Below are 15,893 nucleotides of genomic sequence, written 5' to 3' on the forward strand. Positions count from 1 at the left end.
CAAATGGGGCCACATGGCATGCAGCACTAGAGAGAGATTTCCTCCTTCAGAACTCTCCAAAGGTAAGAGGAAAGACCTTTAAAAATGCAGTTCTTTACCTCTGCTTTATAGACCATTGTCCTGTCCCACTACTGCACAGGGCCATGCCATCTGCAATTCCAACCATTCTGAGCCAACTGCTTATTGTACTTCTTAGAGTAGTAAGCTCCAATAGGCCTTTGTTTCATAATAATTGTTTCTGAACTTTTTTTTGGTCCATATCTATGGGGTCTGTGATGCCAGTACAGTGGATGACTTTATAGTCTACTAAAAATGGATCCCTGGAAACCTCTTTTCGAGGAGTAAGATTTTGCCACTGATTTCAGAAGAATATCTGTGAGTCATCCATTTGTTTATCTGAACAGATGCTGCTGACTTTTGGCATCATAGCAGAAGGGATGAGTCCCCAAGGTATGTTATAATCAGACAGCATGTGCGGCGGGTCAGCCCAGGGAACAGTAACTCTCAACTGCAGACATGTATCAAAAGGGGAAGTAGTAATGGAGCTGTTGCCCTGCCGGCTGGTAGCCCGTTCCAGGGCAGAACTTTAATTAGTGGCTCCCTTAACAGCCAGACCTGCTTGGTGTACATCCATAAAAAGCTATCTGAGCACCAAAGTGGCCTTTGCCCACTCATTAATTGTCACCTTTCTGCCTGAACCATAATAATCCTGCTGACCCCTGATTTCAGGTGGAAGTGGCTTTTATTCCCTCTAACCCTCAAAGATGAAGGTTTCACAGCATTTCCTTTGCTGGCCCAAGCCCAGAATTCAAGTTAAATGGCTTTGCCAAAGTTGTGAACTAAATGAAGGAAAACTCTTCTCTGTGGGCTAATGCAATCTGCAGTCAGCGGGAGGAGTGACTGCATGAGCAGGAGTGGGGAGCCCTTTGTGTTTTCTGCAGGCACTGCTGTAGCTGGTGTGCCTGGAACAGGACTTCCCAGGAGGCCCTCCTTCCCCAGGGCAGCCACATGTCTCCTCACCCGAAAAGGTGAGGCGTGCCAGCAGTCTGTCAGTTCTCTCCACCTCACCTGTGAAGCTGGCTCGCCTCTGCATCACAAGCAGCTCTCCCCATAGAGCAAATGTGCAAGGTGCTTGTTCCCTCACTGAATCTGCGTTCCATTAAGGCCTTCTTGGTTTCCCGGTCAGGTCTGCAGTCATCCTAACTTCGTTTATGTTTTATTCCACACAGTCTCTTTTCTACTTTCAAATCACAAACAGCTGGCACCGCAGTTGCAGCAGATGACCTTATGGGCAGACCTAAGCTCCTTGCCTCTCTTCTACTTCACTTGCAAATGGGCCCCCTGAGGAGCCTCTCCTCCCAGGGCATCTTCTCTTTCGTGCTTCCTCCCAGGGGAACCTGCTCCTTGACTACTTCCTCCTCTGAGTCTGAGAAAATGTCCATCCAGAGATCCTTTCTCAGCCATGCATGTGTTAATGTGTTCTCTCATTTGTTGGCAAACATGAGTCCCTGTTAAAGGAGGGCCTGGCCTGGGAAAGTGATGATGTAGCGGCCTCTCAGGACTGTCCCCAAGGCCCCTACTGCCCACTCTGGTCCTGGCATAACCTGTTGCTTCTCTGCCACTACAAATGTAAAGCCCAGTGCTTGAGTCCTGCAGTTCTGGCTGGATAGAGAAACTGGGGAGAGCCAGTTAGCCCAGAATAGTAAGTCATTGACCCACAGCCCACCTGGAGGAGACAGCAGTGGGGGTTTTCTGGGACAGGACCCTGGGAGTGCAATCACAGGTGTTGCTGTCAACCAGGCTCTTGCCTTATTAGCTGGGTAAGCTTAGTCAAGTCTAACCTCTTTCAGGCATGGTTTTCCACAGGCAAAATGGAAAACAGTAATGGTCCCTAAAACTAGTAGTACTGTAAGGAATTGAAAGAGGTGGTTGTAAACTTGCCTAACATTGTATAAATAATAAGCGAATTTCCCCTAGTTTTGGCTTTCCTTCCTTCCCTCCCTCCCTCTTCCATCCTCCTTCTTTCCCTCCTTCCTTCCTTCTTCCCTTTCTTCAATCCTTTGTTCATCAGTCTTTATCCTTCCTTCTTTCTTTTCCCTTTCTTCTTCCCTCTCGCTCTTCCTCCCTTCCTCCCCCTCTTCTTACTTTCTCTTCCTTCCTCTCTTCCTCAATTCTTTTTCTCCTGCCCTCACTCCATTCCTCCCTTTTCTCTCTTTTACTCTTCCTTCATTCTTTCTTTCCTTCCTTCCTATGTTTTCCCCTTTCCTTCATCCTTCTTCTTTCCCTCTCCTCCCCTCCATTCCCTCTACCTCCCTCCATCCCTCATTCCCTTATTCTTTCTTTACTTCCTCCCATTCTTGCTTCCTCTCTTCCCTCTTTCCTTCTTTCCTCTCTCCCTTCTTCCCTCCCTTCCTCTTCTACTATCCCTCCCTCCGAATCACTTTCCTTTCCTTTCTCCTCTCGCTCTCTCCCTCCTTCTTTCCTTCCCTCATTCTATTGCTGCTTCCTTCCCTCCTTTTCTCCTTCTCTCCTCACTTGGTCCTATTAGCTCTAAGCATAGAAGGATGACTAAAGCGTAGCCACTGCCCTTTAATAAGCTGCCATTTCAGAGGTGGGTACAAATTATCTGGAGCTATGAAAAAGTTGACTGTTATGAGGGTTGTACAAGAGACATAAACCATGCTCTGGGGAGAAAACAAAGGTAAGATTAATTCTACCAAAAGGGACAGGGAAGGTGACTGGCCTAGAATCCTGCCTGGAATCCACTTGCTCTGCAGTGCTCAGGATTGGCCCTGCAGCCAAGCTCAGACTCTTAGACTGGCGTCTAAATAAGACTACCTCAGCAGATGAACTTAACTCTTGCACACAGGAGGTAAATGGAAGCAACAAACTCAGTTAAAACAGGGCATGGAGGCAGAAATGTGCTGGATTCCTAGAGTGCTTTGGGCTTCATCTTCATTCAGAGAACCTCTCCTTTTCCTTTTAAAGGTGAGAAAACAAAGAGCCTGTAACAATGAGTGACTTGATCAAGGTTGCAAAACTGGCCCCTGGTGGAACTTGGATGACACAGTGTCACCTCACTCCCTGACCAGAGATCTTTCTGCGGCTGCTTTGCACTCTGCAGCCTGGAAAAAAGGAAAGGAAAGAGGAAGGCAAAGGCAAAAGGGAAGGGAAAAGAGAGGGGGAAGGGAAACAAGAGAAAGAGGAGGTAAAGAAAAGGGAAAGGAAAGGCAGAGGAGGGGAAGGAAGAGGAGCAGGGAGAGGAGGGAAGGGAACAGGAAAGGAGAAGGGAAGGGAAGGGAAAAGAGGGAAAGGAAAAGAAGGGAAAGGAAAGCAAGGGAAAGGAAAACAAGTGGAAAGGAAGAAAGGAAAGAGGAGGAAGGGAATAAAGAAAAGTAGAAGATGTGTGGGGGTGTGTGTGTGAAAAAAGAGGAAAGAAAGGAGGGAGAGAAAGAGGAAAAGGAAAGGAGAGAGAGATGGAGGAGGGAGGGAAGGAGGGCAAAGGGCAGGAAGAAAGAAAGAAGAAAGGAAGGAAAGAAGAAAAGTGAATCACAATTCACTGCACTGGCAATAAAAACACTGTATATTCCTTCAATGCCTGCAAAGTCCCCTAGATTTTCTCCAATCACTCAGCTCATCAAGCTGCATGGGTATTTTTCTTCTTCACAAAGGACAGCAATTCCTGGGAAACTGCTTACCTCCCTCATTCTATGGGTCCTATAACACTATGTCTGAGAATATCTGATGGAACAAAGCCATTTGGACATGTGGTCACTTAAATCATCCTCAGTTTTGTCTGGCCTCTTCTTGCAAGTTTGGCTATCTCATATTCATGACTCTCTACTGGAACCAGCTGGTGGGGACAAGAAGTTTCTGATTCAAAGAGACCCGTGATTGAGGTGGGATGGATAAAGAGACGTCATTATTCCCTCAGTTGAGCCCCCAATCGTTTTTTCAGTTAGAATTTTGGACACATACTATTACTGTTTTGTTCTTATTAGTCACGTGCTTGGGGCTACCCCATTGTAACCACATGAGAGTGCTGTTGGCACAACAAAACAAACAGAATATTTAACGAGAAGAACAGAATTAGCTAACAAGTCAAATCACAAAAACTGTAGCCTAATCCATGCTATAAAAGCACTTGCTTTTATAATACTAAGGACTCATTTTGCACGTTATATGTGGTCACACCTTGAGCCATGTTTTCATTTTGGTGGTGCTGAGAAAGGTGTGATATTTGGATTAGAAGCACCTTAAAGACACAGAAGTCATGATTGATTAGAGCATGTAATGAGAGGCAGGTGGGGAGGCAGGCTGCTGCAGCCACAGCCAAGTGTGGTCTGATAAAGGGCTGGGCATGATCGCTCACACCTGTAATCCCAACACTTTGAGAGGCTGGGATTTGAGGCCAGGAGTTCAAAACCAGCTTGGGCAACAAAGGATGACCCCTCCCCCACCATCTCCACAAAAAATAATTTTAAAAATGTATTAGCCTTATATGGTGTCCTGTACACCCAGCTCCTCTGGAGACTGAAGCGGATGTATCGCTTTCAAGGAGGCCTTCCTAGCACCTCAGATAAGCTTTGTTTGTCCGTCGTTTTTTGTTTTTTAATCGTACTTTAGGTTCTGGGATACATGTGCAGATCATGCAGGACTGTTGCATAGGTACACATGGCAAGGTGGTTTGCTGCCTCCATCCCCCCATCACCTATACCTGGCATTTCTCCTCACCCCTCCTCCTCCGGCTGTCCCTCCCCTAGCCCCCCCAACAGACCCCAGGATGTGATGCTCTCCTCCCTATGTCCACACTTTCTCTTTGTTCAATACCGGCCTATGAGTGAGAACATCAGGAGTCTGATTTTCTGTTCTGTGTCACTTTGCTGAGAATGATGGTTTCCGGAGTCATCTATGCCCCTACAAAGGACGGGAATTCATGGTGTTTTATAAAAGTTAGAGGAACTACTTTGTCCCAAGCCAGCCTCCCCAGTTCCCAACAGGCAGAGCGCCTGAAATTGCAGGGAAGGTTATGTGTTTACCATCTGAGCATTTCCAGGATTCTAAAATGTAATGAGTGGGAACCACTGCCCTGGGGATGGCCATTTCCATGAAAATTCTATTTCAGGGATTAATTTGAATAGGTACTATTAACTTTCTCTCCTTTACACAAGATCAAAGAGTAAAAATAACCAGGCCTCTGCTTAAGAGTTGAGGAGTCTAGCAAAGTTGGGAAACGTTTTGATTTGTAGTAGAGAGCAGGCAAGAAGAGAAAGATGGGAGTGGAGAGAGACTGGCAGACATTCAGAAAGTTCGCGCTGGAGATTTCTACGTTTCTTACTCGCAGACGTCCATGGCTCTGGGTTTCTGAATGCAAGGACGAAACATTCTCAATAGTCTGCTAAACTGACATGGCCTTCGAATCAGTAGCTGAACCAAGCTGTCCACAGAGAGGAAAGCCAGAGGGGGCCAATTAGGAAGGGAGAAATTAAAGAAAAGAAAAAAAGCCAAGATGAAATGTCCAGCGCAAAGTGAGTGACACGCCGGGAGAATGGCATCCGGGCAGGGTCTGCGGCTGGGGACACGGCCGCGCGGGCGACTGACAGGTGGGTCGGGCGCAGCGAAGGGAGAGGGTGTAGCGGAAGGGCCTCTCCGGGGCAGCGCGGGCCGTGGCGGCGCCTCCCGAGCGGGGGCAGCAGAGGAGGGAGCCGAGCGCGAGCCGGGCGGGAGGCGGCTGCGGCAGGGGGAGGCGGGAGGCGGGAGGCGGGAGGCGGGCGCGCTGACTCCCATGCCGCCCTCGGTGCCACTCGCGCGCCGGCCGCGCTCCGGGCTTCTCCTTTCCCTCCAACGCGCAGCTGCTGCCCAGACATTCCGACCGCCGGGTCTGGAGAAATCCCTGAGCCCGCCCCCAGAGAGAAGCAAGGCGGGACCAGGGTGGCCCCCGGGGCGCCCTGGGTGGCGAAGAAGCGGGGAAGAGGCCGGAGGATGAGCGGCTGAGGGCGACGCGGGCACTGACGCGAGTTGGGGCCGCGACCACGGGCAGCTGGCAGAGCGATGAGCGAGTCCTCGGAGACTCCCTAGCCCGGTGCGCGCGCCGGGCGGAGCGCGCAGGTGGGGCTGGGCTCTCCGCTGTCCGCCCCGCGCGGGTCCCAGCCGGCCCAGGATGGGCGCTGGCAACCCGGGTCCGCGCCCGCCGCTGCTACCTCTGCGCCCGCCGCGAGCCCGGCATCCGGCTCGCGCCCTGCGCTCATGTATGTAGGTTGGGCTCCGGTCTTCAGGGCTGGGGGTGCATGCTGGGGGTCTCTGCGCGGCCGGACGCGCCCCTGCTCTGTTCAGTAGCTCAGCTGCTCCGGAGGAACCCCCTCCCCCGGCCAAGTTTGTGAACAGGGGCGCTTCGCTCACAGTTGAGGTCGACGGGGACCCGGCAGGGGGTGAGCAGGGCCGGGCACGTCCGTAGCCCTCTGGGAGGAGGGCTGAGGGGGAGGGGACAGACGCACCGGAGTGCGCAAAGTGGGAGCGTTAGGGGAGTGAGGCAGAGAGGCTGGATTGCCGACCTCCTGCGGCGTCTGGAGCTCTCCCGGCCCCTTTGGGCGGCAGAAACTTTGGAATCCAGAAAGGCTGGCGGGGAGGGTCTCGCCCCCAACTCTGCGCCCCGAAGCCCCAGCTTCCCGCACTGCACACCTTGGTGCTGCCCGGGAGCTTCTGCTCCGCAGCCAGGACGTTACAAGTCTGAGCACCGCCGCCGGCGACCTGGCTCCCGAGGCTCGGAGGGGCGGGCCGGCGGAGGAGCTGAAGCTTCGGGAATCCCGATCCCGCGGTCTGGGAAGGGGCCGAGGGCATCCTTTCCTGCAGCGGGGCTTAGAAAGCGGGGAAGGGGCGTCTGCTCCCGGGACTGAAGGCTTTTAAGAAGTTGTTAGAAATGAATCGTGGAGTCCTAGAAGAATCTTTGTTTGACCTCCCCCGTTTTTCCCAGCACAAACCCCTAGAGCAAATGAGAAAGAGTTTCCCTCTTATCTTCCTGTACATTCGTCTATCTCTAACTCCACTGCGGAATTCTCCATTTAATAACCTTCGGGAAACGTGGCCAGGACCTAGGGAGGGACACCCTGGGTGCCTGAAGTACGTGGTTCCCAGCAGGGCTTTGCGGGGGGGGGGGGCGGCTAGCTGCGTTCCCTGAGCCCCGCAAGCCCCCCTTGGCCATCTCCAACACTAATCACGGCTACATCAGAAACACGCCGACCGGTGTCGTTCTTGGATTTTGCTTGCAATGTATCGTTCTACAATGTGTGATGTCTAAGAACCCCGGCCGTGCACCGACGCTGGGCATGCTGCCCCCGCCCCCGTCGCCCAGCTCGTTAATCTAGAGCGATGCCGGATCCCGGGTGGGGGCCGCTGCGGGCCGGGGCGCGCGCGGGCCGCGGGGCTCAGTTGTGCTGCTGTTCTCTCCGCAGGGACGGCGGCTCCGGGCTGGCGGCGGCGCGCCCCCGGGCTGTGAATGCGACTCGCCCCTCGGCCGCGCTCCCCGCCCGCCCGCCCGCCGGGACGTGGTAGGGGATGCCCAGCTCCACTGCGATGGCAGTTGGCGCGCTCTCCAGTTCCCTCCTGGTCACCTGCTGCCTGATGGTGGCTCTGTGCAGTCCGAGCATCCCGCTGGAGAAGCTGGCCCAGGCACCAGAGCAGCCGGGCCAGGAGAAGCGCGAGCACGCCTCTCGGGACGGCCCGGGGAGGGTGAACGAGCTCGGGCGCCCGGCGAGGGACGAGGGCGGCAGCGGCCGGGACTGGAAGAGTAAGAGCGGCCGTGGGCTCGCCGGCCGGGAGCCGTGGAGCAAGCTGAAGCAGGCCTGGGTCTCCCAGGGCGGGGGCGCCAAGGCCGGGGACCTGCAGGCTCGGCCCCGTGGGGACACCCCTCAGGGGGAAGCCCTGGCCGCAGCCGCCCAGGACGCAATCGGCCCGGAACTCGCGCCCACGCCCGAGCCACCCGAGGAGTACGTGTACCCGGACTACCGCGGCAAGGGCTGCGTGGACGAGAGCGGCTTCGTGTACGCGATCGGGGAGAAGTTCGCGCCGGGCCCCTCGGCCTGCCCGTGCCTGTGCACCGAGGAGGGGCCGCTGTGCGCTCAGCCCGAGTGCCCGAGGCTGCACCCGCGCTGCATCCACGTCGACACGAGCCAGTGCTGCCCGCAGTGCAAGGAGAGGAAGAACTACTGCGAGTTCCGGGGCAAGACTTATCAGACTTTGGAGGAGTTCGTGGTAAGAGGCGAACGCCCGCTGGGCGACTTTGCACATTCCAGGAAGGGGTGTAACAGCTTTGGTTCTGTGGTCCCCCACTTGGAAGAAGAGGTGCTCTCTGGTCCTCAGAGGTGGAGAGCGCTGTGTTCACACCCTTTTGACATGACCTCTCTTTTTCAGGATAGAGGTAATCCTTCCACGAGCATTGTGGCCAATCCTTAGGGATTCCTTCGGTGTTCACTTTAAAAGGGCTTCCTTCATGAGGATGAAACCCATGGCACTGAAGGGAAGGGTCCCAGCAGGTATCAGAGGGACTTTCAACATTAATGTACTGCTCCTAATTTGGGAATGTTGTCGGTGAAATGCTCAACCTGTTTTCAAACACAGGGTAATTTACGATGCCATTTGGGATATATTCTTCAGCTGATAGCTAATTAAGGGAGACTTCATATAAGTAAGCCATTTCCCTAGATTATGTGTTTACGGTATCATGCAAATGTTCTAAAAATTAAAGAAAAAGAAAATATTTGTTTATTGGGTGTCAAATCATAGCGGATGGTGAAACCAACAAGTTCAGTTATTGGTTAAAAATTGTTTTGCTTTAGATGAGTAGCAGTGTTAATGGCACCAGCCATCTCTCCAGTGTCTACTGTGTGTCAGGATCCTGCTGCTTTTCATGTACATCAGTTAAATCTTATGCCATGCCAAGGAGTGGATTATTATCCATTGTCTCCATTTTATGGAGAAGATGAAACAGACATAGAATATTTAAATAATGTGCTGAAGGCAGAGCAGCTGTTAAGAAGCAGATTCATATGTCAAACTAAGAAGTTCTACTCCATAGTTCAGGATTTTAACCCTTGTACTCCACTAAAACTTTGGTTTGGGTGGAGGTGCTGCCCAGCATGCACGCACAAGCTCCAGGTAAAATCCCTGCCCATGGGCTAGGGGCCTGAGAGAGACCTGCACAGATGTTCAGTTATTCCAAACACCTGAAGGTAGGCTCAACCTATGGCCTGCCTGGACTTGGCCGATTGACTTGCCAGGCCACAGCTGTCCTTTTCCCACCTGTAGAGGGCGCCTTGGAACGCGTAGCCCCTAGAGCAAAGCTTGGGAAACAGGTAGGGAGCAACTCTGCTGGAATACCTCTCCTGGAATTAGCCTGGGAGATCTGCTAAATCCCAGGATGTGAAGGCCATGTAGTTAATGACTTGTGGCAATGAATTATCAAGTGTTATAGAAATACAAAGCCAGGAAGAACAGACCTATATATAGTGTACAAAGTATGGAAAGGGTCAGGACACATAGTTTTCTATTCTGGCTTTACCACTAATCAGCTGCAGGACTGGAACAAAAAACATGCCCCTCTTTCTTTCTTTTCTCTTATCTGTAAGATAAGGGGCCAGCTTTCTCTAGGCTCCCATAGCAGAATATAGCTCCAGGCATACATTGCCTAAGTACTCACATTTGACTTCCTCCCTTGGGAGACAAACAATTGAGAACTTCAAAATATGAATTGTGGAAACTCATTTGAACCAGGCCCAGGCCATACAAAATTAACTAAATCAGAATGCTTCCTCAAAATGCTGCCTGCCTACCGTGGGAGGGTGGGAGTGGTGGGTCTGGCAGATATCTTGCCAGATGTTTTGCATGCAATACAAAAGTGCACAGGCAGATGTGTCCAGATAAAGGAACCTGTGGGTGCCACAAGAGCCCAGAGGAGGGACCTTCCATTTTGGCCTGGAGCAGGGTTATCGACCTGGGCCCATTGGAACAATTCGCTTAAGTTTTGAATTGGCAACACCATCGGCTCTTCTAAAGTCAAAGATAAGCAGTTGTTTTTTTTTGTTTTTTTTTTTTATTGCATTTGAGGCCAACAAACATACGAAAAAATGCAGTTGGTTTTTAATTAATTGCTTTCGTTGTTTGCATTGTTTATAGTTCCATAGTAATTTGTTAGAATTGTCCTAAGAGATAAACTGAGGAATTAGTAGCGCTTTGATCTAGAAAGCCCAAATAGTTTACATTGTCCATTTATCTATGTGAGATCACAGGTAGAGGGAAGAATTCAAACTTCTTTCTTAATAACTCATGCTAAGTGCTAGCAGCCATGAAGCTGCTTTTGTCTATGTAGAAGGATCTCTTATTTAATTCCTTGTGGCTACCTGTTTGGTAGTCGATAGGTCAAATGTGTTTTCAAACTCTGTGCATGGGAGATGATACTAACAAAAGGGAAATTGGAAAGATTACAATCTTAGGAAGAATTAAAATACCAGTAAAGCTATTTTTGGAGTATTAAGTGCATCCTCCATCTTCAAATGACATTTCATTCTAAACTTTCATCACTAATTACCAGATGCTGAGATGGACACATACTTGAATGTTGCAAAGTTGTTACACATTTTTAATTATATGCCTGTTCCTACAGTATGTCAACTACATAAAGATTTTATAGTGTTCTATCATGTTTGCCCATTTCAGTTAGTATCAGCAACATTTCTAGGCATTCCCCTCATCTATTGTGGCCTTCTGCAAGCCATTTATTGTCTCCATTTTTGTTTCCATCAATGTACAAAAAAGAAAGGAATGCTTTTTTGGAGAGTGTTGAAAAGATTAATGTAGAATGGTTTAGGGTTAGTTGTGAGTCCACAGGGTTCGTCGGTTGCAGTAATGGAGATGTGTCATGATGCTGAGGGCACAGAAATTGTTAACATGCCTGCTCTGGGTATTCTGGGTTTCACAGAGAGATAAATTGTAGTCTGCAGTTTGCATAGCACAAAGTACATAGCAGATGAAAAAGGAAAGCATTTCTGTCTGAAGTGCTTTGCACTTCTCTGAAGAAAATGTAATTCAAATGGAGATTGTGGTACAGTCGGGTCATGCCTGGAACACTGTTTACTTTAGCAAGGAAGGAAGTGAAAGTGACATTACTTGGGCCTCAGTCCCTGTAAGATGCATAGGTCCTTTAACAGTCTATTCTCTGTTTCCAGAGAGAAAGAGACAGACGGCAGGGGCGGGGTGGGGGCAGCGGGTAAAAGAAAGAGAAAGTTACTAGTTGTTGATGGAGGCTGGACCCTCTTTGAGCAGTAGGTTAACCCCAGAGCCTGTGCAAGGCATTTGGCTCCATCAGGAGTGCTGTTTTCTCCCTGTCTTCATAGGCTTCTCTTTCGTTGGGCATGTTTTCTTGCTGCCTTCTCTACTCAGTTTTCTGTATATTCCAAACCTGTTTTGTCCCTTCTCTCTGTACTCTTTTACCTCATTAAAACTTCCACTCCTTACAGCCTCTTTGATCTCAGCTAGACACTGGTGAAAGATCTCACTGATTCCACAAAATACCATTAAGCTGCTAATAATAATGAGAGTAATGTGTTCATTCCTTCGGGGATGGTTGTAATTTAATTTGTACATCCAAATAAAAACATAGTTAATAGTAGAATGTTCTCCACTGCCTCTCAAATTATACCAACTGTCTTTTTTTCTTTAACTTATACCAGCAGGGATCCAACTTTGAATAAAGAAGCTTGTCTATTGGGTTATTTGTATATTTATATATTTATTTTAGTAAATGAATGATATTTTCAACTGTTTTCTGCTTCCTACAGTATATTAGTCTGCTAGGGCTGCCAGGCAAAGTACCAGAGACCCGGTAGTTTAAACAGTAATTTATTGTCTTGGAATCAATCTGCAAGTCCAAATTTCCAGACTTCCAGATTTCCAAGTGATCTGGAAGTCCAAGATCAAGGTGTCAGCAGGGCTTATTTCATCTGAGGCTTCTCTCCTTGCCTTGCAGATATCCATCTTCTCCTGGTTTTCTCATGGTGTTCCCTCTGCATCTGACTGTGTCCACCTTTCCTCTTCTCATATTGGATTGGGGCCTGCTCTAATGACCTCATTTTAACTTTGTTACCTCTTTAAAGATCCCGTCTCCAGTCCTATTCTGAGCTACTGGGGTAAGAACTTCAAAATTTGAATTGTAGAAGCACACAGTTTAGCCCAGAACATACTGTCCATGGCCAGAATTGATTTCATAAAACAGGCCTAACAAGGTAGTAACAGTGGGGTGTGTGAGGATGCATCAGCATGCATCATGGGAAAGCAGTGCTTATAAAGAAGGCACAGAGGGAGTATACCAATGAACATTAACTGAGGGGCTCATATTGACCATTCTGATTCTGCATCCATTCCATTCTGAGCGTCACTTTAGGAGTTCTTTTATTTATCGGAATGGATCCTTGTATCACAGAAAACTAGAAGGTGGCTAAGGGTAGGGAGAGGGGCTACACTGAGCAGATGTAAATTTTACCTCAGTGACCACGTGATTTGTTCAGAAGCAAATCACATTTGAAATGTGTTAATTTAAAAAATCATTCTATTTTGATCAGCAAGTTGTTTTCATCATGGGAATCTTGGTTCCCCTGGAGGATTGTGATGGTGGAAAGGGGAGTCTTCAAGCTTATTTCATGTTTTATAGAACCTAATAGGATTTTTGTGACTCTGAAATAGGGCTATACAGGATAACTAAAACTCCGCATTTCTTTGCTTTTGGTAGGATTGATATCAGCCCAGTGTGTCAACACTGGTTATCATAGTCCAATCAGGAACTCTGATTGGCAATTGTATAAGTCTTTGAAGAAAAAGGGAAGATGAATTATTAATAAATAAAGCTTACTAGACTGTCTTTCAAAGCGTGAGAACTGTTGAGAGAGAGAGAACAGGAAAGGGTACTTGGAGGTAACACGATTTGGGACCACTGAGTTAAACCAAATTCTCTCTGACTGCTTCCACATCTGACTTGCCATTAACTCCACTGCAAAATCGTATTTCTAGGTTATTATCAATTAAAAAAATTCTAACATGAAATTTGGAATCAAAACCTCCATCTAAATAGATCTCTATTGCAATTGTGAGAAAGTGCCAGTAAAGAGAAACCCATGATTATTTGTACTTTTCAGTCTAATGGTATTTATATTATTTTGGCTGATGCTACTTAACTGAAAACAATGCTTTTATTATCCACCTTCACTAAGTAAAATGAGTCAATCTGTGTTCTTTTCTGTAAGTGAGGCTAATGCATGTACTGTTGCTGTCCCTGAGGTTGTTTTGTTTCTGAGTGAGATTTTGTAAATTCTAGACTTCTCAGTTTTTTTTTTTTTAAAGAGGAAGTCCATATGCCATATCTAGACTCTTCAGATGTGTACCTAACTCAGGTGGGAGAAACACAGCTTTAAAAACTGCTCATTTGCATGCTCCACACAATATCGGATGTGTACCTATGAGGGAATTAGCACCATAACATTTGCCCTTTTACAATGGGCAGAAGGGAATCAATATTGATCTAGTGCCCATATTTTTTATGCATTGGCTTTTCTGGAGTTATTTACACAACAGACTAATGAGTTGGTGGTATTGTCTTTATTTTAAAGGAGAGAAAAGTAAGGTCCAAAAAAATTAAGTTATTTAATCAAGGTCAAAGAGTTACTAAACGGTGAAGACAGGATTTGAATTCTACCGTGTTGGACTCTGAAAGTCGTGCATAGTGTCTTCATGACCATATGGTGAAGTGGCATTTTGTGTGTGGTGGAGAACATTTCGGGTAGTTGGAAAAAGGAAAAGTTACACAGGCCCAGAGTGCCTTGCCCACATGTATGTCCAACACACGCTTGATCCACTTGGCTAAGCATCTATTTACATGGATTTATGTCATATTTGACTCAGCCATCTGATGGACAAAATAAATGTCTTGCCCTTCAAAGTATGAAGTCTTGAATCATAATGAGAATTAAAGCAGGTGCCGGGATTCCCTGAAGGCAAAGGGGAATGAGTACAGGGGGCAATGAAAAGAAGATTAGATCCCAAGAGGCAGGTGGGACCAGATCCATGTGGGGCAACAGGTGTCCCAAGAGCAAGATCTCGTTCTAGGAGGTATTCTATTTGGCTCACAGCATATAAAACATTTGTTTACTAGTACCAATATTTGACAAGTGAGAGGTTCATATAAATTCACAGATTGCCTAATTCTTACAAAAATGAAACGATTCCCAGATGGCAGCCATCTGCCAAAGCTGGGCAGGGCTGCTCCTTTGGGAGGCATTTGCTTTCAAGCTGACCACACCCCCACTCGGCAGATGTGCAATTCAGCCATGCTCCTGTAAATACAGGACTTTCAAAAGCCTCTTGTTCACTGGCAGCGAAAAGTCAGTGCCCCCTTCAAAATCATACAGCCAGTTGATATTGGAAGGAGGTTTAGGAAAGTAGGTCTCATGCTCTCCAGTCCTTCCCTGTTCAGTTTTGGTGGAGAATCAGCTTCTGGAAACTTATCACCTGAACACGGCAATGAGAACCGGGTTCTGTTTTATCCAGTGCTTCCCTGGACAACTTTCAGAGCTTTCTTTTCTAGTGGTTAAAAAAAAAAAAGGATGATGAAGCCTAGTGTGGTGACTCATGCCTGTAATCCCAGCACTTTGGGAGACTGAAGCGGGAAGATCACTTAAGTCCAGGAGTTCAAGACCAGCCTAGACAACATAGCGAGGACCCATCTCTACAACAAAACAAATTGGAAAAAAAAAAAAAAAAAGGACAGACATGTTTTGCTCACCTTACTTGAGAGGCTGAGGCAGGAGGATGGCTTAAGCCCAAGAATTTGAGGCTACAGTGAGTCATGCTTGGGCCACTGCATTCCATCCTGGACAATGGTGTGAGACCCCATCTTAAAAAGTAAAAAAGAAAGGAAAAAAAGTGGATAGTCGTCTGCATTTCTCTCCCATTATAAGAAGTAAATAAGATGTATGTGAAAGCGATTTGAACCTGTAAAGCTCTGAATAAAGTTGATGTGGTTGTTTAGACAAGTTCTGTGAAGTGTGCAGCTCAGGCGGAGGTGGCCACGCCCTGGTCCAGATTCTGATCTGTAGGAGGACTTTTGTAGACCCTCCAATCATTAGGGACTGACTCTGTGGAGCTGTTTTTCCATAAAGCATTACCTCCTCAGATGGTATCTATGAATCTGATAAGTTCTAATGGAAAAGTTATTCTTATATTTATTTCAAAATATTTCAGACAACATGTGTGCTAGGCCCCGGGCTGGATCCTGGAGATATGATGGAAGCAAATCGCCCCCTCCAGGAGACAGGCAGCAGTACTGTGGTGTGTGAGGCACTGTGAGAGCTTGGGTTGGGGGTCAAGGGAACACAGTGAGAAGCCACTCTATTATTATTACTAGACTCCATTGTTGTTGATGGCTTGTTTTTAAATGACAGGGGAATCCTGGGCCGGATGTTCTAGGGAAAAGAAAAGAGTTTGTATTAAATGTAACCACTGTGAGTTTGTGTGAAGGATGTGGTTTCCCACCCAGGCCTACCTGCCCTATAACCATCCTTCATGGTACTTTTCTGACCATGTAGCTGGAAATCCTTCTTGCTGCCTGTCTGTTCCAAGGCTGAAATCCTGCCAGCTGGATTGTACTTCTCATTCTATTTCTGTCGGGCACTGGGGTGCGGCCAGGACATAGACTGCCTTTCAAATCTGTGGAAAAGGATGATGTCAGGCCTCTGCCGAGGGCTCTGTGAGTTCTCTCAGAAGGCTTAGGCCTGTAAAAAAGCAAAGAGATGGAAAAATTAAAACTCCATGGCTGGGCACAGTGGCTCATGCCTGTAATCCCAGCAGTTTGGGAG

At 48.0% G+C, this 15,893-nt stretch overlaps 1 protein-coding gene across 6 annotated transcripts in view; it reads left to right on the forward strand.

Moving 5' to 3' along the window:
• Window positions 1-5,799: 5,799 nt before the first annotated feature.
• The window catches only part of VWC2 (von Willebrand factor C domain containing 2), a 149,870-nt gene continuing 139,776 nt past the window's right edge, over window positions 5,800-15,893 (forward strand). For 4 of the 6 annotated variants that reach the window (XR_004727852.3, XR_001913087.4, XM_002751411.7 and 1 more), the window contains exons 1-2: window positions 5,800-6,248; window positions 7,449-8,247. Coding sequence is in view for 2 of the 6 variants with exons in the window: in XM_002751411.7 (XP_002751457.1) it covers window positions 7,552-8,247 (696 nt within the window). In the remaining 4 variants the exon portion in view is untranslated. Of the gene's footprint in view, window positions 6,249-7,448; window positions 8,248-12,016; window positions 12,177-15,893 lie in introns of all 6 variants that reach the window. The other 2 variants (XR_013523691.1, XR_013523690.1) reach the window with 1 other exon arrangement.

The sequence above is a fragment of the Callithrix jacchus genome, chromosome 11, assembly GCF_049354715.1.
Source record: "Callithrix jacchus isolate 240 chromosome 11, calJac240_pri, whole genome shotgun sequence".
Lineage (NCBI taxonomy): Eukaryota > Metazoa > Chordata > Mammalia > Primates > Cebidae > Callithrix > Callithrix jacchus.